Below are 21695 nucleotides of genomic sequence, written 5' to 3' on the forward strand. Positions count from 1 at the left end.
GATGAGAAATAAAACCACTGAGACGAATAAGGCCGATGTTTTATTGGGTGATCTGTGCTGCGTGATCACATCAGGATTCAGAATCTGGACCAGATCCCAGCAGCAGTAACGTATGTTTAGTTAGTTTATTACGATGTTTCTTAACCAGCACCAGGCAAAAACACTGATAACACATTTTATTTTTTTTATTTTTTGACCTCTAGTATCTTCTGGCACCCCGATAAAACTGCACCACATTCTAAACAGACTCTTGCCAACACCAGTTACGTCCAAATGGACATGTCTCTTTTATTTGGTTCTCTCTGATGGCTGATGCAAAAGTTGGACCTTAAATGCCTCACAAAGAAAAAGCATCCTTAGAAATGAAGATACGATGATATCGTAAAATACAGCACCGCCCGCTCTCCAGCTACAACCTGAGGCTTTAATGGAAGCATGAAATGCTCCTCTCTCCGTACAGCTGGCTCTAACGACTCGACCGCTCTGCAAAACTCGTCAATGATAAATACTGCAAGTCCAAATAAAATTAAAAAACAGTTAAAACTGCCTGCACTGCGCAAGTTATGGACAGATCCTGCTGTTCAGAAGAAAAAATAACGTGGCGGATATTTACAGTGAGCAACTCGTCCCAGAGCAAACGCTGGCGTTCTCACGACAGAAACAAGGTTCGCACTTGAGGAACCATAAATAAGGAGCGTGTGAAACTTCTTTTTACATTTCCAAAAGGCCCGACAGATATTCACTGAACAGTTCACATTTTGTCATCACAAACCTCGATGTATTTCAACCTACAGAAAGTAGTGGATAAAAAAAAAGAAGCAAAATTCTATACGTTAAAAAAAAGAAAAAATCTATTAGGAATGCAAATCTGAAAAGTGTGGCGTGCATTTGTTTCCAGTCTGCTCAGAACAAGCTGTCCGTTCAGCGAGACGTGGCGGTGGCAGCATTATGCTGTGGGGATGCCTTTATTAGCGACAGTGAGGCTTGGTGGGAAGACGGATGGAAAGCCCTTTATTTTGAAAAATAATAATAATGATAACATGTATCATAATCCTTACTTCTTTTTGCTGTTATGCACCACTTTGTCTTATGACAAACAATACATTGGAGTCTGTTGTTAAATAGTAAAAATGCTGTTTCAAGGCACTGTTTTCCTGCCATTTCTAAAAAAAAAGACAGATTTTTTTTTTTTTTTTTTTAAATACAGTTTTAAGGTTACAACTGAGTATTGGGGCTACGCTAACGAAATGTTTATTATGAAGATAAAGCAGTAGCATTACAAGAATAAAGTCGAAATGATACCAGCATAAAGTCATAATATTTCAGGAATAAAATTTGAATATTAACAGAAACATTTTATCAGGATTTTTAACAGAAGTCGTAATATTCTGACAACTTTCATACCACGACTTTATTCTTGTAATTTTTTTCTTTTTTTTTTTTCTTCTGAGCGTGGCCCTAACACTCCGTCGTTTAAGGTGCGCTGGATTCAAATGATTAGCACCGACATGACGGACGTCTCAAAAGTGCATACGTGCCGATTATTTCAATCCAGGGTGGCTGCGTCTGGGTCGAGTTTTCATAACGTGTTGGTCCGGCAGCACCGCGGACGTCAAGCTCACAGCTGTGACCAGACTAAAGGCTCCATTTGCTCCAGATAAAACAACGACACAGAACCACTCGCCTGTGACGCAACCAAAAGTTGACGTCCACCGCGCAGCCCTAAAGAGTAGGAGTCTAACGCCTAAAACAAAGTCTAAGAAACGCAGATCTAGGAAAATATGATAAAGTATAATAAAAGTGTGAACTGAAAACACCTTCTACGCTCTTTGCATGTTACTCTTCAGCCTCTTGAAAAGAGTTTTGTTTTTTTCTACTTTGTGCCGACAGAAAGGGAAGCGATTTAGCTCCAGGATGCTGAATCATAAATTAGAGAAATGAGCTTTCAGAGGTTGCAGGGTGACATTCAAAGACCAGGAACATCAGATTTTTTGTTCTTTTTTAAAATTGTTGTCTAAATGTGCTTTAGTTGAGTGTATATACAGGGGCAGGGCTTGATATCTTTTTGGTCTGGCATTTGTATTAGTGTCCATGCTTCTTTAGAAGAAGGCTCTTTTGTGGCTCTCAGTTGTGTGTCCTTTCAGTCCCGCTCAGAGCAGCTCCCTCTGCTCCTGTTGGCTGCTGACACCTTTACTTCTTCTCCTCAGGGACCTTTTGTGTAGCCTGTTACTGTTGGCTCCGGCTGCGGGAAGAAAAGGTACGCATACTGATGACATCACAAAAAACAAAGCAACACAAAAAAAAACAACAAAAAAAGAACAAAAACGAGGCACAAAAAGGACTCAAATCTGATTCTGCAGCGAGTGGCGGTTGTGGAGAGTGTAGCTCTCAAGCTACAGGATCAGAAGCGAGCAACTTTGAATCAATAGGGACTTTTAAAGGTTTCTAAAAGAAATGTTGCCCTGGAACCTGGACAATTTGTCAATTTTATCCTGCGCTTTTGTCCTGGTATTGTTTTTACTGTTTTATGACTCCAACGCTAGCTGCATTTCTGTTACAAATGTGTGGAAAACGTTGTCAATATTCCACTAATGCTGAATAAACACAATTCCGCAATTGCTGCGTTTCCATTAAATAAGAAACACTATTAAAATTACACACAAATTACACAAAGTTTTTTTATGTCATAAGTCATTAAAAAAACATGCCGCACTATGGTATGGATGAGAGAAACCTAAGTATTATTTTAATTGAAAAGTATAAACAGTTCATATTTTGATTCATTTGAACAAAAAGCCTAAGTCACGCCACCATCCTTAAAGTTCAAAACACTTTAGTCAGAAATGTTCCTTTGAAACTCACCTTCTATGCACTGGACTTGTGGCTTTTCCCACTCTCCGTTTGCCATACAGTGTATGACAGACAGGTGGCGCTGTGTGAAGCCTGGGTCACACTGGTAGCGGATTATAGAGTCGACAGGATAGCGCCCTCTGCTGCTGCCCATCGGACCGCCGTGTTCCACCTCCGGTGGTGCTCCACACATGACTGACGTAAAATAGAAAAAAGTTTGATACGTTACCATATGAATGCAACACATATTTGGCACTCCTGGTAAAGATTCACAGCAAAAGAAAAAGCTAGAAAATATAAAGTTTGTTACTTTATACTTTACTTGATTTAATTTGAAACTATCATTTAGCAAACTCTGGAAAAAAAGGTTTCCTCCATTAAAACAAACACACAAAAAAACAGTGGATTGTTGGATGTCAATTTTGCTGCACTATTCAAACGGTTTCATTTTTTTTCTACCTCTACACATGGACAAGGTTAGTATTTTCCCAACAAACACACATCTGCCTTATTTGACTAAATTGCAAGCTTTCTTGAGTTTCCTACTTTATACAGGAGTATAATATTAATCAGTTTCAAAAATTAAAGCCTACATTCCTTAAATGTTTCAGCTACTTTTACCTTAAATTAAAATCTTTGGAGTGCAATTAAGTGCACCAACAGGGATTTGGTAGAAATCTTTTAAAATAAGATTTTGTTTGTGTTCAAATTAAAGATGTTTTTTTATTTTATTTTAACAGTATGGGAGTATATTACTGCAGTATAACCTACTATTTTTCATGGTTTCACCCGCATTTACCAAAAGGTTGCTGTGAGGGGCCTTTAAATGCAACAACAAATTGTCCCTTTAAAAGATGGGATTTCATTCAAAAATCTGTAAATGAAAAAAATTGACAAAACATTGTAAAACAAACAAAGGGAATAAAATCCTAATCACTAAACGTTTTGGCATTACCAAAAAGAAATGTATAAAATGTTTGATTAACTATGAATCTAATATGTTTTGCTGTGGATGGGTGATTTTGTGACCAGTCGGCGTACCGGGTGCCAGCTTGCAGGTGAAAGGAAGGTGGTAGTTGCAGGGCACGTCGTTCCACTCGCCGCCCTCATGCCAGATCATCACCACGCAGTCTTCACCAGAACCAAAGTAGTTATCCGGCTGGTTGGGCCTCCAGTTCTCGAAAGTCTGATCACAGCGTCAGATTCAGAGCTGCAGTTTGTTTCATCACCGTTTCCAAAAAGCTACGCTAACGAGCTAGCTAACAGTTGTATTGTGACTCGGTTCAGTAAAACTCACCAGAGGGCTGCCGTCTGTCCAGCGGAACTCATTCTGCACGTCTTTGTCGTTAAGTCCAATCCACTGGTAGCTGTCACCATTGGCTGTGAAGTAAACAAGTTCACAAAATTTAGGACAAATGGACAGCTGTATTTGGACAAGGTAGGGATGGAGCTAACAGCGATCAGCGATTATTTTTCACGATTAGTCGGATAAAAAAAAAAGGCACTTTCTACATTTTTTTCCATCTAAGCCTTTTAATACAATTAAAGATGTAAATAAAAAAATTACTCAATTCCTTTTTTAAATTGGAAAACCAAAATTTTATTGCCTGATAGACAACACCAGCTTTCCTTTAGTATTGCAAATGATGCATCTGCAGCTAAAAATAGCCTACTTCAATCAACATCACACATTTTCATTAGTGCTGCCAATTGATTAAAAAAATTAATCGCATTAAACACTTTCTAGCACTGTGATTAATCATGGTTGATCACCACTTTCTAAGCTGAAAATATAAAAATACACGTCCTAAAAATGTTAAAGAAAATCTTTTCTTGTCTAAAACCAAACATCTCAGTTTTCCAGGTTTTGTAGATTCAGGACCATTTAAAAAAAGTCAAATATAGTTTAGAAATGTTAACTATAAATTTTTTATGCTTAGTTGGCAGGATTATTCATCATCGCAATAAGTAGGCTACTGGCTACACTGGTTTTATGCAAGTGTCCATCGTTGTGTTTTTTAAAGGAAAATATGCCACTGAGCATTTCGGTTTCTATCCTCGCTCATCTTTTCACTCACATTAGCGACTCTGCATTGCTGACCGCAGTACAAGACCGTGCTGGTGTGAACTAGGTAACCCTCCGCAGGCAAGAGAGAGGCTTTTAGGTCAAAATAGGTAATACAATTACCGTAAACTACATTAAGTAATACAAGTACCTTAAGCTTTTTACATTAATCTGACTGACAGCTCTAATTTTAACACTCTCTGCTGCTTTTTTAGCTTTGTTCAGTCTTTTGAAATCAGATCGCATCATCATCAGATATGACATGAAGGTCAACCTGACTATCAGACGGCTACTCACAGTTGACAAACCGCTGCTCCTCTGACGAGCCGATGCTGACCAGGTGGCCGCTGAACTCCTGACAGCGCTGCTCTGCCTCAGCCCAAGTGAGTCTATCGTCAAAGTGTCGGTAACATCTGCCGCCAAGCTCCATCCAGTCCTCAGGACAGCCCTTCATAGCTAAACATGTTTTGGAAAAGAATTGTTTAACGTAAACAGTTCACTTCAGCTGCTCAGTTTAGTGTGAGCATGTAGATTGTATTGGTCCTAAGTTTATACCTCCGTCCACATCGGGACGCTCCACAACAGCCGGAGTAACCACAGACACTGACGGAGCCGTTGTTGGCTGGGCGTAGAGTCCTTCTGGTGTGGCTGAATGAACTGCAGACCCGGTGTCACTCTCCTCAGTTGTATCCCTGGATCCTGATAGGTCAAGAGTCGGTACAAACTCTCCGTAAACCGTCGTAGGAGCCGCTCCGCTTCCCGACGGTTGAGTTGAAGTGCCGCTGAATTCAGGGTGGAGTCCTGAGGCACTGCCTTCCCCACTTATCTCCACCACACCCCGCCCCTCTTCTGTAGAGTCTGTGATTATTTCAATCATGTCATCCTTGATCAGGTAGATGACTTTGTCATGCTTTGGAGAAAGGTCTCCGGAGGCAGAGCCACTGCCTGAAACGCCAGATGGAAAACCACTGGGAATACCACTGGGAAAACCACTGGAAATACCACTGGGAAAGCCGCTGGGAAAGCCACTGGTGTACCCCGATTCAGTCGGCTGATCTCCAGACACTTCTTCCTCCCCAGGTTGCTGGGGTGTCAGGTCAATCCCACCGCTGCCGATGAACAAAATGCCAGAAAACTCGCCCGAGCCAGAAGCAGACACATCTCCTGATCCAGAAACACTTGATCCCCCGCTGGTGTCGATCCCTCCCTGGCCAAGCTCCTGCGTCGTCGTGCCATTCTTGAGGGTTTTTGACAAATCCACCAGCTCTACATCCACCAAGGTGACCACTGTGTCATCACCACTGCCACTGATGTCCCCACTTCCACTTCTGTAGCCTGATCCACTTATAATGATGCCAGATCCAGATTCAGCTCCAGATCCAGACACAGCTCCAGATCCAGATACAGATCCAGATCCAGATCCAGATCCAGATCCAGGCCCAGATATGATGAAAACTGTGCTGCCCTCCTTTCCCTCCTCGGGGCCTCCGGAGCCGGACTGCTCGCTGGAAAGCACATCGGGTGTTCCGCTGAAGGTGACGCCTTGTCCTGACCCGGACGTGTCACCGCTGCTGGTGGAGGTAGCAGGTTCCCCGGAGGTCTCCCCACTGGCTGAGTGGTCAGCCGAACCAGAACCCGACGCATCGACCAGGACTGGAGGGAGAACGGTTTTCACTGTAAAACAGGATGGAAACGCAAAAATGAGATTAGAAGACTTGATTCTTATATTTCTAGTCTTCATCATTGATTTAGTAAATAGATAACAGTATATATATCGCGACAATCACGATCAATATCACGATAATAATAGAATTATAGAATATCCAATAATTTCACTGAACTCTGAGCCAGAACTGCATGGCATTCTGGGAGGTGTAGGAAGAGGAAAGGCTTTAGCCATCAACCTCTAGAGGCCAGCTGAGCTGACTGGGTGGCACCTACTAGCTTGCTCACTCTTTGGTTACCTAGCAACAACCTGTTGAGTACACAATTCCGCAGCAGCAGCAGTTTAAGGTTTTGCCACCGTGCCGCATTGCTGCTTAAAAATAAAAATCAACAGCGTGGAGAAAAAATGAGAACAACAACTCACGAGGAAATTGCGAATAAAACAGGAAAGGTCCCGTCACCAGTTTGGCAGCATTTCAGACATTTAATACAAAAAACTAGTCAATAATTATCAATACCGATTGATGCAAAACGTTTATATTGTGATACGTTTTTCACCCATAACATGTTGCGGTGCTATGTCTTTGTGTTTACTTTGAACTAAATTTCAGAAATATTCAAGCTTTTACCATCATGAGACTTTTCTGGCTTTGTCATTCTGAGCCACGTTACCTGTTGGAGCAACTTGTACAGATGTAACAACAGTTTCTTTGATAACTTCATCATCTGTGATATTCACAGCAGTTTCATTGTAGCCAACTGCAGTTTTATCTAGAAGACAAAAAGACAATACGAAGAAATGACATAAACATTTCCAACACAAATATCCATATTCAAGAAGCTCAGTTTCACTTTATTAACATGCACCAAAAAGCCTTGCCTTTCTTGCTTTTTGTCTTACCAAAGTCAACCGGTCTGACGGTTGTAGTCTCGTTGACATCTTTAGGCCTTGTCGTCTGAGAGACCGTGGTGGGAGTTTGGGAATCAACAGGAATTTGAGCTGAACATAAAAAAAGAGAAAACAGACTTTATTCTTGAGATGAATTACGATTTTGAATCATATCTTTCTTCATCAGACTTCTATTTTGATCACATTTTCACCTTTTAAATAAATAAAAAAAGAAGTTAACCTCTGAAGCAGTAGGCGTCGTAGCGTGAATGCTCATCGGGAAATCCCGTCTGGTTGGGGAAGGCGTAGATGGTGCGCACCCCGACCTCTCCGCCCCCACAATAAGATTTAGGGGTTGTGATGGGGAAGCGGACGCTGCGGTCCATGAGCCAGCCTGGCCTGCATTTGTCGAGTCCTTGTTTCCATGCAGCGTGCAGCTGCCCTGGTGTGGCCAGGGTACTGTTGAGCTTCTGGCAGTGCTGCACGGCCTCGTCGTAGGAGAAGCTGTCATAGTCGGTGGTGAAGAAGACCTCACCTGGTAGACAGAGGGATAAATGGGAAAGTCTGAGTTCTCACCAGCCTCAATCTCAAAATCTTACTGTATATGACTGCCTCATATAAAAAATACAGTAAAATGTAATGTGAAAAACTCTGCATTTGCACTTCTGACAAATATTCCACACAGTCCTTTAATGAACATTTTGCTACAGAGCTACATACATACAAAATCCAGATAAATACACCTTTAGCTTTCAGTGCTAACATAACAGAATAACTAAACCACCACAGTAAATATGCTGCACTTTTCTTTTGAGAGGTTTCAAAGCAGTTAGCTTATTATCTCTAATTTAGCTTAAACTCTTTCATATTTACCTCACAAATAACCGATACCAAGATTTTGGCAGCGAACCACTACTTGCACAATCTTAGAAGTATGGTATAGTAGGGCATTAATTTATACCGATATTTGATTTTTACCTCTTAAACCGTCCACGTAACAGAAGACATCGTAGCTTTCACTGGCTGGTCTCTGGCCGTACGACCTCACTCCTGGGAGGTTATGCAAGTTACCAGCACAGTTGCTTCTGGGTGACACAATCGGATACCTGGGCAAGGAAAGCAAAATAAATATGAAAGTTTTCATTGGTTAAGTTGAAGTTAGTATAAGAATATCGGAGTTGTATGAAAGAGAAATCGGTTTTGCGGAGACTTTGTCGAGCTGATGTGCTGGTCGTCTAGCTCACCGCACAGATTGGTCGCGCAGCCAGCCGGCGTCACATTGGTGCAGGCCTTTCTCAAAGGCTGCATACAGCTGCTGGGGGCTGGCAATAATCGCTCCGATGGTCCGGCAAGCCAGCTCAGCCTCCAAAAAGGTCAGAGTGTAACGACCAGTGATGGGTCGGTAGTGGAACACCACACCTAGGACAGAAGGAGGAATGAAGAAAATGGCGTCTGAGAGGACTGTTTCATCTGTACGAACATTCAAGTCAAGTGAATTGATTTGTTACAAACCTCAGTAATCTAGCTTCAGGATGTAATATACCTTTTAAAAAGTCATTGAAATAACAGGTAGCCAGTTGATTGAAGGATATAAAAATGAATTTAAGAAATCTTAAAATCAATTCTAAAAGCCTTAGCTTTGCAGAAGTCAGCTAATGCAAAGAAGCCAGAAGCAGAGGAATGTGGTCTTGCTTGTGTGTGCCAGTGAAAAGTTGAGCTGCAGCCTTTTGGACCAACTGCATTTGGCCAATCTATGTCACTCTGTTGCCAACATAAAGACAACTGCAATAGCCCAAGTGGGATGTAATGAACGCATATGGAGCTGAAAGCATGGAGGGTTTTTATTTTCAAGGTTCATCAAAAGACAGAAACTCCTTTGCTACCATTTTGAACTGAAAGAAAGTCTATTCTCAGGACAAAATTGATCTGTTCGTTAAAGCTTAAGTTGTTATCTAAAGTAATACCAGGGGTTCTGGCAGAGGGTCATTTCTAATTTCTAAAAAGCCAAAGTCTTGAAATGTAATTTATTTATATGATGGTAAGTGGAAAAATTGATCCAAACTGTACTCTGGTGCAATCGGAGTCAGTTCATCCTATAATTCTAGCTGGTAGAAAAATAATTTAAGGTTGAGGGCATTGCTTTGTCTTTGACCATCCCAAGCAATCACTGCCAAAAACGGAAAGGTGCCACTCTCTTTTAACAAGAAAAAACCTCCAACAGAACCAGGCTCAGCAGGACCAACCATTTACCGCAACCAATTAGCGACTGAGACAGAGGAAAGACACAGAAGCACTGTTTTATGGTATTGGGTAAAAGTTTTTTTTTTTTTTTACTGGCAACAATACTTTTAGTGGTTTCAGCTGGGAGAAAAGTGGTTAGATGAAGAATTTCTACAGTTGGTAATGTCATTCTTACAAGTGTTTTACTGCCCATTATCAAAAGTTTAACAGTTTTGATCTAGCCTAATAACTTCTTGTCTTCAAGTAAATTGTCCAAAGCAGAGAAAGCTGCCACATTCCCAGTACTTCTATTATATTTTAAGTATGACTGCAGTATTTAATGGAAGCCAGGTGTCCTATTCTCAGAATCATAAATTATGCTTTTGGTTATATGCCCTACAAACATTGTAGAACATTAGAAACACAGAAGTCATTAGACTACAGCTGCTGATCTATATACAGGATATCCCTGTTCTCTCTGGGGACACTTCTCTCTCTTTGCGGTACTACATCCTTCATCGGAGTCGACCCAATGAAGGTTTTCTATAAAACTTCCTTAGATCAGCACGCGCCCTGTTTTTGCAGTTATTTCTTCTAGTAAATATCTTGAAAAACAAAGATGTTCCAAACAATGTTTCCATTCGTACATAGAAAGTTTACCTGTGGGACCCATGGTCACACCTTCACTGGACAGATGTGGCAATGGGGAGAGAGTTACCACTCCTCCAGACTTGCTCTCTTCAGTCCCTTGTGGAGGCGATGGGGTGGGGAGGGGCACAGGGGTAGATGCAAACTGGATGACTGGGAAGGGTGTGGTCCTACCAGGCACTTCACCTTCATCATCATCATCATCTGAGGAGTCAGGATAGTGAGATATTTAGAGCACAAGACACACTACTCATTAGCAAAGACATCAAACACTCCAGAAATGAGATAGTATTTATATTTAAGCCTCTTGACTCCTTTGAAAATCCAGAGTTGTTCTCAAAGAATCACCAACCTTGGAAGCAGACCGCATCGTAACGAGAGTCTGGGTAGGGGTATCCAGTTTGGTTGGGGAACAAGTAGACTGTTCTTACTCCAACAAGCCCCCCTCCACATTGAGGCCTGGGGATGTTGATTGGATAGCGTACACTCCTGTCTGCCAGCCAGCCAGCATTACAGACATCCATGCCATTCTTCCAGGCAAGGTATAGCTCTCCGGTGGTGGCCAGCCTCGCTCCCAGTTTGACACACTGGTCTTGTGCTTCATAGAAGCTAAATTTGTCAACAGACATGGAGTAGAAGACCTTGCCTGGTTGGAGAGAGAGAGAGTTGAGAAATAAGATGAAAATATGCCTTTGTTTTTAGGTTGAAAAGGTCAAAGATTGTACTTGTTTGTTAAGAATACCTGACGTCTTCTCAGCAAAGCAGTACACATCATAAGTTTCATTGACATCTCTAACGCCGTAGGTCCTCACTCCAGGAAAGTTTTCCTTATCTCCAAAGCAAGGTTCCCGAGGCTCATGAATAGGGTACCTAGAGAGAACAGAAATGTTGGTCACCCTGGTGGTTTGAGGTAACGTTCTAAACAGTTATTTTAACCAATCTTTTAATGCACTGAATAGAGACAGATATGACTTTGTAGGCATTCTGAAAGCAGATTGTTGTACAAGTCTCTCAAACTCTGGTAGTTAGTTGATGTACCTCACAGTTTGATCTGAAAGCCACCCAGCATCACACTGGTGGTATCCGTCATCGTAAGCGGCTTGGAGTTGTGCCGGAGTTGCAATGGTGGCACTGTTCTGTACACAGGCCTCTTTGGCTTTTTCAAATGTTAGGGTGTAGCGGGTGGAGATGGCACGATAGTGGAATACAATACCTGTAAAGAAATAGAGAGTCAATGTCATCATTTCTGGTAAACCCTCCCATGACACATGGTTTCTCCAACTAATTGTTTCACTTTTCCTCATCAACCACCAACAAAACACGGGTGCTGTTTCTAGAAGCAATGTGTCGACGTATATATGGGTGATCAATGAAACTTTATGTTCTACTGAACAAAGTTGTATAAATTTGAAGCATACCTTGAACCTGGATGTCTACAAAGTCAGAGCTGTCCTCAATGCCATGGGTCACTTCGCAGCGATAGGTACCAGAGTCTTTGGACCTCAGTTCAGTTATCTCAATGGTAGCATCAGTAGGAACCATTGGGTAGCCGACCAATGTCACCCTGTCCAGATACTCTGTCTCCACATAAACCTTCCCCTCCGATGCCACCAGGATTGGGCTAACTTTCTCCTTGGTGACGTAGGTCCACTTGATTCTGTGAGCTAGTGGGGCGATGGTGGGTGCTCCCGGGTCGTTCACAGTGCTTCCACGGAAGTAGCATGGCACAGCTACCTTTCCTCCCAGCAGTGGACGAAGAGGCAACTCAACAGGGATGCTGACATGCAATGAGCCAACTATATCTGCAGTAAAAATAAATAGATGATGCATTTTTTGCCATGATCAGGAGTTCAGTCAGATGTACTATAAAACGTTTTTGTTAGGGAAAAACAGGGAGAAAAATGTCAATGATGCTAGTGGCCATGTGAAGTTATATTCCTTTAAATAGAAAGAGGCTTTTTTTATCTTAGCAATTCAACACAGCCGTGTTTAGATATGAGTAAAAATTTAACAGTTACAATAACCATCTTCAGAGTCAGCTGCATAGCCTTGGTCTTAGAATATGTAAAACCTTTCCAAATAATTTAAATAGACTAATACATACCGCTACTTTATGTGCTAACCACTGTTAAATAATAGCAGAAAGTTGACCACCAGAATTGGCAGGTGATTGAAATGTGAACTATAAAAAAGATTTTCACTAAGAAATTAAAATCTTCCAAAAAACGGAAATATTTGGTACAACACAAAGTATTCATTTATTAATAATGTTTTTTTTATTTTCATTTCCATTTGATAGTAATGCTTTCAAACCACTAGCGACATTCAGAAAAAAATATACTAGGGCACACCCAGACTTTATACAGCCACTTTTGGAAAAGGACTGTGAGGTCCTGTGTGGCTCATAGAATCAATGATTTACTGATTGGTTTTCTACAAGAATCAGACTACATTATTCATTTCATCAAAATTTTGTATGGTTATTTTATTATTGAACATACGGATATATAGAAGAGAACATTTTACAATACAATTACTTTTTCACGTTTAATTTAAAAAGAGATTAATTTTTGTGTCCTGCGAGTTTATTCAACTGATTTCACCATGTATGATTTTGTCATACATGGCGAAACACCACCGAACTAGGCTGTGGTCCTATTTCATCTTGTCTTCAGAAAAATGCTAACTAACTGTATCTTAATCAAATTTGAATTTTGGTTTGTATATTGGTGAAAAGGCTGATCTCACAAAGCACCTTTGAATGAAGACATAAACACTACATCCCTTCAGGCAGGATGCTGTGTTTTCTTACCATTAGGATCTTTCAGTATCGTTGTTGCCAAGATTACGGGCAAAGACACACACAGCAGAAGGAGGGTTGTCATTTTCACCTGACAAATACAAAAATACACAATAATGATTATTTGCATGTTTATCATAATGGACAAAAAAGATTCAACACCTATAAGGTTTCCAGTTATACTGCCTGTTATTTTCTCCTCTTAGTTATTGAGGTAAAAATTAATGTTAAATGAATGTACAAACTTTAATGATGTTTATTTTGCCTCTGTCTTCTCAGCTCCTGTGCTCATATATTGCATGGATATTGCTTCAGGCTAATTAGGCGAAATGGAAATAAAGTCTCAAGTGGTGTTTGGTATGGAATGAATGTCCCATTTTGTGTTTCTGGACATAGGAAAATACATACACTGTATAAAAGGACACATGGCCTTTATTTCCTCAGGCTGGCATGAAATCAGACTAAACTTTTCCTGCTTTGGGTCAGTAATATTAACCACAACCACTTCAACTTGCTGAAAGGCAAAATGACAAGAGAGGTACTTTATTACTTTCTTCAAAGTCAGAAGTTTTCATACATTTTCTCAGACTCTTGGGTCTCCATGTGATTTTTAAACTGAATGACTTTTGGGCTCATCCTTCCAGAACCTTTTCACAATAGTTTACTGGAATTTTGGGCGGTTCCTCCTGACAGAACTGGTCTATTCGAGTCATGTTTGTGACTCACCTTGCTCTCACACACCCTTTAACTTTCCCTGTTGATTTCTACAGGAAATCAGCTGACGCCTCAGTGAACCTCTGTATCACAGCCTTACGTCTGCCAACGCCTGACTAACACACAGCTTATTTCTCACAACTTTCCACAGCTCTGACGCACAGCACACTCAGACATATTAAAACCGCCGAAGGTCTCAACTGAACCGTCATTGTGCCGCATTCACAGGGCTGGAGACGGCCTGCAGAAGGCTCCACAGTTCACTAACAGGCTCAGAGAGACGAATAAAAACCAGTGAACCTGAAGCATTCAAATATCGTGACCTATCAGGGCTCATAATACGTTAATGCCGTCATATATATTCAAATGCATGACATTTAGCATGAGTAAGTGTGTGTATCTGGGCACTTTAAAAGTTCAACGGATGAAGCACATCCAGTGGAGCAGGACGAATATTTGCCCAAGAGGGACTGTTGGCTGAGTTTGGCTAAAAACTCTAAATACCAATTTGCATAATATTAAGAAATCCGTCATGAAATGATCTCACAGTTTCACTTTTTAACAGATATGTGATTATTACATGTGTGACACATAAAGTCTCACAAATATTTAGGAATGTTTGATATTCTTCCCATGCCTGAAGGCGTCCGGCTCACTGTGACAGCTTTGCAGTAACAGTCTGTGTCTTACCAATCTAAGATGAGTATTTCAGTGTATTTTTTTCCCCAATTGAACAGAAATTGAAATCTTGTCTCGGGGTCCCAATTGGCCATAAATGCTTTGATATAAAACATTCTACTGTAGCTCAGGCTTTGTTTTTCCAATTGAATTAATAAAAAATAAACTTTAATTTCCCCTTGGATTTATAATGAAGGTTCTCTGCAATTTTCCCACTGATTTTATTTCACAATTGTCTTGTGAAAGAAGCAAAGAATCCACACAGTATGATGGTGCCACCATCACTATGGGGATGGTGTGTTCAGGGTGAAGTGCAGTGTTAACTTTTCTGTTGTCATGGCATCAGCCTTCCAGACCCCCCACAGGTCTTCTGGTTCTGGGCGGCTCTGCATCCGCAGAACCAGAACCAAACATGAAGAAGTGGCATTCAGCTTCTATGCTCCTCTAATCTGGAACAAACTTCCAGAAAACTGCAGAAATATTGAGTTCCTTAAATCAAGGCTAAGAAACCATTTGTTTAGAGTTGGTAGTGGAACCAAAGGCAACATTGATCAGTATATTTGATATATATGAGCTTGATGATGGCATTTGACATAATGTTTAATGTTGTTTCATAATTGGTTACTGTATTGTATCTTTAAATGCACTTTGAACTACGTTGTTGCTGAAACGTGGGATACAGATAAACTTGACTTGACTTCTAACACAAAAACTGATCTCATCTGGGCATCTGACAAAATGTCAGATTTTAAGAGAGCTTAAATCATATTTATACCTATCAACAGACTATAAAATCAACAGAGTTTAATTTTGAAAGAATTTGAAATTCTTAACATCACCAATAAAAGCTACTGTGATGTCAGTACTTTTAATACATGATAATTTGTGCAAATTACTGTGCATAAAATGCAATATACAATATATCATTATTTGCATTTCCATTGACCACGTAATTGGTCAATGGAAATTATTTGGAAAATAAATTTACTTAAGGGAAACACATCAATTTTGAAAGAAATGTTCTGTTTTGTTCTGTTTTTTGTTTTGTTTTTTTGTAAAAAGTTTTAACTGGATCATGAGGCAGGTTTTCTTTTTGGTGGCATCAAAATTGGAATTGGTTTATTGCAAGACTGCAATGGAAACACTTTTTTCCCCCGCATCCCACAAGTCACACGATCAACAGACGGATGTTGCCACTGGCGCAAACCACGAAGAAGACGATAGGAAGTGGTAAGAGGATGATGACAGCCAACATATTTTATTAATAATTTATGTGCATTCACGTGTAATTTTAATTGCGTTTCTTATGTAATGGAATTACCGCAATTCTGAAACGGTGTTTTTACGACATTAGTGTGGAACATGGACAAAGTTGTGTCAACACACACTTCCCACATTTTGTCGCCAACTCAACAAAAACTTTCGCCTCTTTATCTTCGCAACATGAGATTTACCAGATCTCATGTTGCGCTTGAACGCATCATTTTAACTGAGCGCACTGTGTGATACGCTCCAGCATCTGGGAGTTGGTCTCCCCAGCAGGTCAGGTCAAGCCAATCAGCTGCCGCTCCACACTGCGCCCATTCAGCCGCGCGTGGTGGCTGCTGCTCCCCAGGTTTGCCACGGTGTATGTTCTGTTCCCGACCGACCTGGAGGGCAGCATAAGGCTCCGGTCTGTTCCAGAAGGGAACGGTCGGTGGGGTTGAAAGGGGCGGGGCCTCGGGATGGTGCGACCCGCCAAGGTAAACACAAGGCGGGCATCCAGGGACCCACCCCACCTCTGTCCACCCACTCTGCTCTCGCCCAGCACCAGAACAGAGCTGACATTGATATGCGCGCGCACAAGGAAACACAGAGCGGCACTCATAGCTCGTCGAGGGGATGTGAAGGAACTCACGTCTGAAGCCGCTGCTTTTAAGAAAAACGCCTGGAAGTGTTTGAGCACACGCAGGGGCTACCGACACGCACTGTACAAGCTGTGTTTGGGAGCACACACAGACTGTTGTACAGTGAGATGGGCGGAAAGCAAAAACGCCTCGTGCTCACACCCACCCGCCCATAGGTGTGTTAATAGTACACGACGGCGTCAGAGATCAAGGACGTGTTCCGGCGGCTCCCCGAACGTGTCACGCGTTTACCCAAGAGTGTCACTTTACAAACTAAAGAGTGTAACCTGAAGAATATCAAACAGCAAAGGCGGTTTGGCTTCAACCAAACCTCTGTCAACTCAAGAGTTAAAATCTGGAAATTACAATTCCCGGCGCGTGCGCGTCTAGTTTAACGTAACCATGGCGACGGGATGTCGCTCTCTGCCAGTTTTTTCCAGCATTGCTGAAAAATAAATAAGACCGTGATCAAATCTATGAGCTCTAGAAGCCGTTGCTATGGACGATGACTAAAGACTCAGTATAGGAAAATGAAGACAGGGGAAAAGGCTACAAAACATCTCCCAATATACCTGGAGGGCATTATGAGGCTCCAGTCTTTAAAATACACATAAATGCTAACAATTTAGGTGTTTTTAGTTAGGTTTGAATGGAAAAAAATCTCAGAAATATATTGATATCCTTTTCTGTAATCAATGGAAAAATATTCTAATAACATTTAATAAGTATTTTATTTGTTTCCACTGATAATTTTGATGATTTACATTTGGAGCTCCAAGTTTTCCAGGTTTGGATGCTTCCTTGACATCCCAACCATAACCTTTAGCTCCCTTAATTGATTCTCCGTCAGATTCAAGTGAAAACATTAACATCACATCCAATCAGAAGCAACGTTGGTAAAATTCAAAGATTATTTTACACCAACATTGAAGAACTTTAAAAACACTGAGAATTAGGTGATGCTTGAAATAGAAACTCTTTACGAAAATAGCAACAAATTTAAACTAATGACTAAACGTTGATTATAGATTAAAAGCTGCCTCTTTGGCACCGAAAAAAATCCTTTATAAAACGACAAACTCTTCCGAAACCGACTCACCATTTGTTTTTGATATTAAAAAATCAAACTTATGAGTGAAAACACTTTCTAAATAATCTCCCAAAGAGTCACAAAAGCATCTTCCAGAACCTCACCCAGATATTCCAGTGTGTTGGACTGGAAAACGTACCGTATATTCTGCCGCTGCTCCCAGTGCCGGTGACTCCAGGGGCCTCTCACTCCTGCCTGTGTAGGAGGACAGAAAGAAGCTCTATGCAGCTACCACACATTTAGATGCTGGGAGGAGAGGGAGGGAGAGAACGGGAGGCGAGGAGGAAGGGAGCAGGGGGGGTAGTCCGCAGCCAGTTAATGAGGTCATGCAAGCTGCCCCGAATTTCAGGGTGGGAGACAAAAAAAAAAAAAAAAGCAGCCAAAGAAGAATTTTTAAACGCATACGTGCAGGAGTGGGTTCAGGCTGTGATGGGGATGTTGTCAAGTTGATAAGGTTACAATAAACACAATTCCACACAGTTTGACTTTAGATTCCGTAGCACCGAAATTCCAAATTAATTTTGTGGAGATTTTAATTGAGATCTGAATGCTATGATTTTTCTGCATCGCCCTGAGACAAAACGGAAACGGATTGAGAGAAATTTGACTTTGGAATTTAGCGTCTCGAAATTGAGTCTCTATGCCTTTAAAAACTCCTGCTCTTTCTGAAACCCATCGCAATAGCACTCCTCAATAAACCCTCTAACAGGGTTAAACACACCATATGTTTGCTAATTGCTGCTGGCTAGTCTGAAGGAGCTGAGTGCTTCTCTGAGCTCGGAAACTTGGAAGCCGCAGCTCCGAGGAGGAGCTTCGTCCTTGAAGGTGGGGCTAGGTCCACCCACAGGAGAGTAATGAATTTCTCAAGCAGGAGAAAGAATCAAGGTAACACTCCAGGTATGCTGTTGATGAGGGAATAACTTTATAACATGATGTAGCCTACAGCTCAAAAAAGTTGATTTCACACAATCCCGCTCCTTTAACACATCCTTTGTACAGACCAGAGTATTTTCCAACGCTCAAACGTTTTGCAGTGTACTTCAGATTGGAAACATTCTAAATTAATACCGTCTAAATACGGCAGGGGAACTTAAAGGAACTGCGAACATGGGGGCGTGATTGTGTGCTGCTGATCAAAAAGTGAGAAGAGTCAGCGGGTTTATTTGCGTTAGCATCCTTTTGGGCGCGCGCGGGCGGCCCGTTGCTGCACAGCGCGCGCTGTGTCTGCCCGCTGGTGTCTGTGTGCATTCAGTGTAAACTCAAACAGCCTAATGTTGGCCTGAGGTTGTGGAAAGGTGTGTCTCCCACTCGTCTCCCACCCAGGCTCTATTCAAAGGTGTAAATGCTGGCAGTGTGCGCCGACACACGGACACACGCCCAGTCGTCCGCGTTTTCAAAGGAGAAAAGATTTAAACAGCTGATTTGCTGCCGTTTTCGGCTTGTTTGGAGGGCCGAGTGTTTTTCCTCCGCCGCTCGCAGATGAAACAGGAACATGAGGTTTACTCGCCCATCATTCATGTCAGTCAGCTGCAGCGTTCAGATGTTATTTCAGGAAGGCAGACATCCTAAACAAAATCAGATTACGGTTTATGTAGCTTTCTTAGTGAACAGAATTTTTTGCCTTTAATTTTGGTTCTTTTTTATTTTTTTTAAACCTACTTTTCATTTATATTCATTCCAAGCAATGAGCAACCATAGCGTCCATTTGTGTGGCAGTAGTGTTCTCTTATTAGAAAGTTTCTACTTCACTCGATGAGCTAGTCGAGTTTTTTTCCCTCTGATTTTTACGGTGGCCGACAGGTGCAAATGCGCAGCAACAGAGAAAACATGCAAACAAACAAAAAAAGAGACGCAAACAAATGAAATCCAGCAAACAAGAAGAGATGGCGCAAATAAAAAACAAATCAAATGCAGCAAACAAAAAAAAAGAGACGCAAACAAAAGTCCCTCCTGCTTTGCTCTACCAAAACAGAAGATGCCTCATCAGCACTGCGGGATATTGAATAAATAAATAAATTACTTTAGTGAACCAAAAATATTTACAGCTATTACCAGACTTAATATCTGTGTTTCACCTCCACTCATAGGGGAAAACTATTGGGAGTTTTTAAAACAATTTGCCGGGAGACATCGGTTCTCTCTCGGTGTACCGAACCTGGAGCGTCCGGCCAGCTGACAGCTGGCGAGGGGAGCTGGCTGTTAATGCAGCGGGAGCAGACATCTCCGAAAACGTCGAGCAATATTGTAATTAAGTGATTTACTGTTGAACTGAGCAGATATTTCAGATCTATACATCTACATTCTCGCCTAAAAACTTTGTAAAAAAATCATTTTGTTTATTTTTAAGTGTAACATAGCACAAATTATTTTGCCGCCATTGCTGCTTTTCTGAACACGAGTTTTAAAGGACGCAGACCCTAAATTTGGACACAGCTGTTTTTGTTCGACTCCCTCTAGTGGTCTGGAGCACTTCCGTTTTCAGCACTTTTTGTTTGCATCTTTTTTTTGTTTGCTGCATTTCATTTGTGGTTGTAGTCTTTTTTTTGTTAGCGTCTCTTTTTGTGTTTGCATGTTTTCTCTGTTGCTGCGCATTTGCACCTGTCGGCCACCGTAGATTTTGATGACGATAAGGTGAAACGTCAATACAATCAACAGAGGTTATATTAGGTACACCTGGCAAACATTATCTGCGTTTTCATCACAAATGTTAAAAAAAGATGTTGACGCTAATGGAAACCCCCCACCCTTTTTTTTTCTTTTTTTTTTTTTTAACAATTATGGTGTTCCCATTAAAAAAAGTGGAATTTTATTTACGTGGAATTATAGTTTGTTCAGGCAATGAAGTAGTTAAAAAACGTGACTCGTGTGGTGCGGAAAATGTGTTTTACAAAATAAATTTATTTACAAAACCTTTTTAGCGAAAAATAAGTTGGATTTTCCCCCCCGAAATTGACATGTTTACATTAAGAAAAATTAGTTTTGTAATTCCAGTTTGTGCACTAATGTGGTCAAACAGCTGAGAACCTGCAATGTGATTGGCTGATTCATAATCTGTGTTGACAAACATTTGAACAAGTGTGCTTAAACCGCGGTGTTTAAGTATTTTCCAGGCACTTGGTGCTATTTTATGTCACAATCAAGCAACTACTTTTACCTTCAGCTGTTTTGAAAATGCTGTATTTATCAAACAAAGCTAAAAAGAAGTTTAGCTGTATCGCTCACCTAGAAATTGGCCACTGTCTCTTTAAGAACCTCCAATCGTTTCACAACAATTCTCCGTGATACAATGCTTGTGTCACATCATTCATCAATCAGTCACATAAAGAATTTGCCTTCTTTTTTTAAAAACTCAAACCATCCAGTTCAAAGGAATAAATAACAGAGAGTGAGTAATAATGTTTTCTTTTATGAACCCATTGTGATCTAAGCAAATAAAATATCCATTGTCATGTTTAAAGTGATTGCTTCCATAAAATCTGCATCATTCTGTTGCTTGATCCACTTTGAGAAGGCTAACTCTGGAATCATGAGAGGTTTTATATTTACTTTTGTACTGAATGTATCGTGTTTTCCAGAGAAGAATATTGAAAGCAAAGTCTGTATGTTGAATTTCCACTGCTTCCTGTCTAACCAATGACACAAATAAACCATTTGCTCTGTGATATTGAAACTCTAATGATGAATTCAGGTAAACTGTAAATAATTTAGTCCTGTGGACGGAGTAAATAAACCATTTTTTGTTGTTTTGTTTTGTTTTTTTTCATGGCTCAAATACCTTTTCTGGTACATTATAGCGCCAGCTGCCTGAAACTGGACTGGGCTGGTGGAAATCGCATTGTAAAGGCTTGTTGTGTTGGAAGCGGTGTGTGTTGAAACACACAAGGGTTCTGTAGACGCAGAGAGGTGGTGTGTTTTCACAGCCGAGGTCATAAAATGAGTGTATGTTTTTAAATCTAGTGTTGCGTTGACTCAAAGCTGTATTTACAGAGCTCTAAAAGAGTAAGTTCCGTCTTAGAGGTTTCTTCTGTTTTTGTTTGTTTGCTTCACCTAAATGTGTCGACATCAAATGTTATGTTGTATAACTTGAGGAAAAAAACAGAATGTATTGTTCTCATCATATATGGATATATTGTTTGTCACTGTTTTCTCTCTTTCTGCAGGTGTAGAAGCAGACTTCTAAGGTGCCATTT

General features: G+C 40.9%; 1 protein-coding gene across 1 annotated transcript; it reads right to left on the bottom strand.

Moving 5' to 3' along the window:
* Window positions 1–27: 27 nt before the first annotated feature.
* Window positions 28–17806, bottom strand: acanb (aggrecan b). The gene is made up of 18 exons (XM_008410739.3): window positions 17645–17806; window positions 13150–13228; window positions 11756–12139; window positions 11376–11550; window positions 11080–11207; window positions 10690–10983; window positions 10350–10541; window positions 8714–8888; window positions 8448–8575; window positions 7711–8004; window positions 7482–7580; window positions 7253–7351; window positions 5471–6589; window positions 5213–5371; window positions 4148–4230; window positions 3892–4036; window positions 2863–3045; window positions 28–2242 (listed from the first exon to the last, which is right to left on the bottom strand). Exons 2-18 carry the CDS (start codon window positions 13220–13222, stop codon window positions 2151–2153), a joined length of 3822 nt encoding a protein of 1273 aa, XP_008408961.1. The 5' UTR covers window positions 13223–13228; window positions 17645–17806; the 3' UTR covers window positions 28–2150.
* Between the last annotated feature and the right edge of the window lie 3889 nt (window positions 17807–21695).

Source organism: Poecilia reticulata, chromosome 6, assembly GCF_904066995.2.
Source record: "Poecilia reticulata chromosome 6, P_reticulata-male-v2, whole genome shotgun sequence".
Taxonomy (NCBI): domain Eukaryota; kingdom Metazoa; phylum Chordata; class Actinopteri; order Cyprinodontiformes; family Poeciliidae; genus Poecilia; species Poecilia reticulata.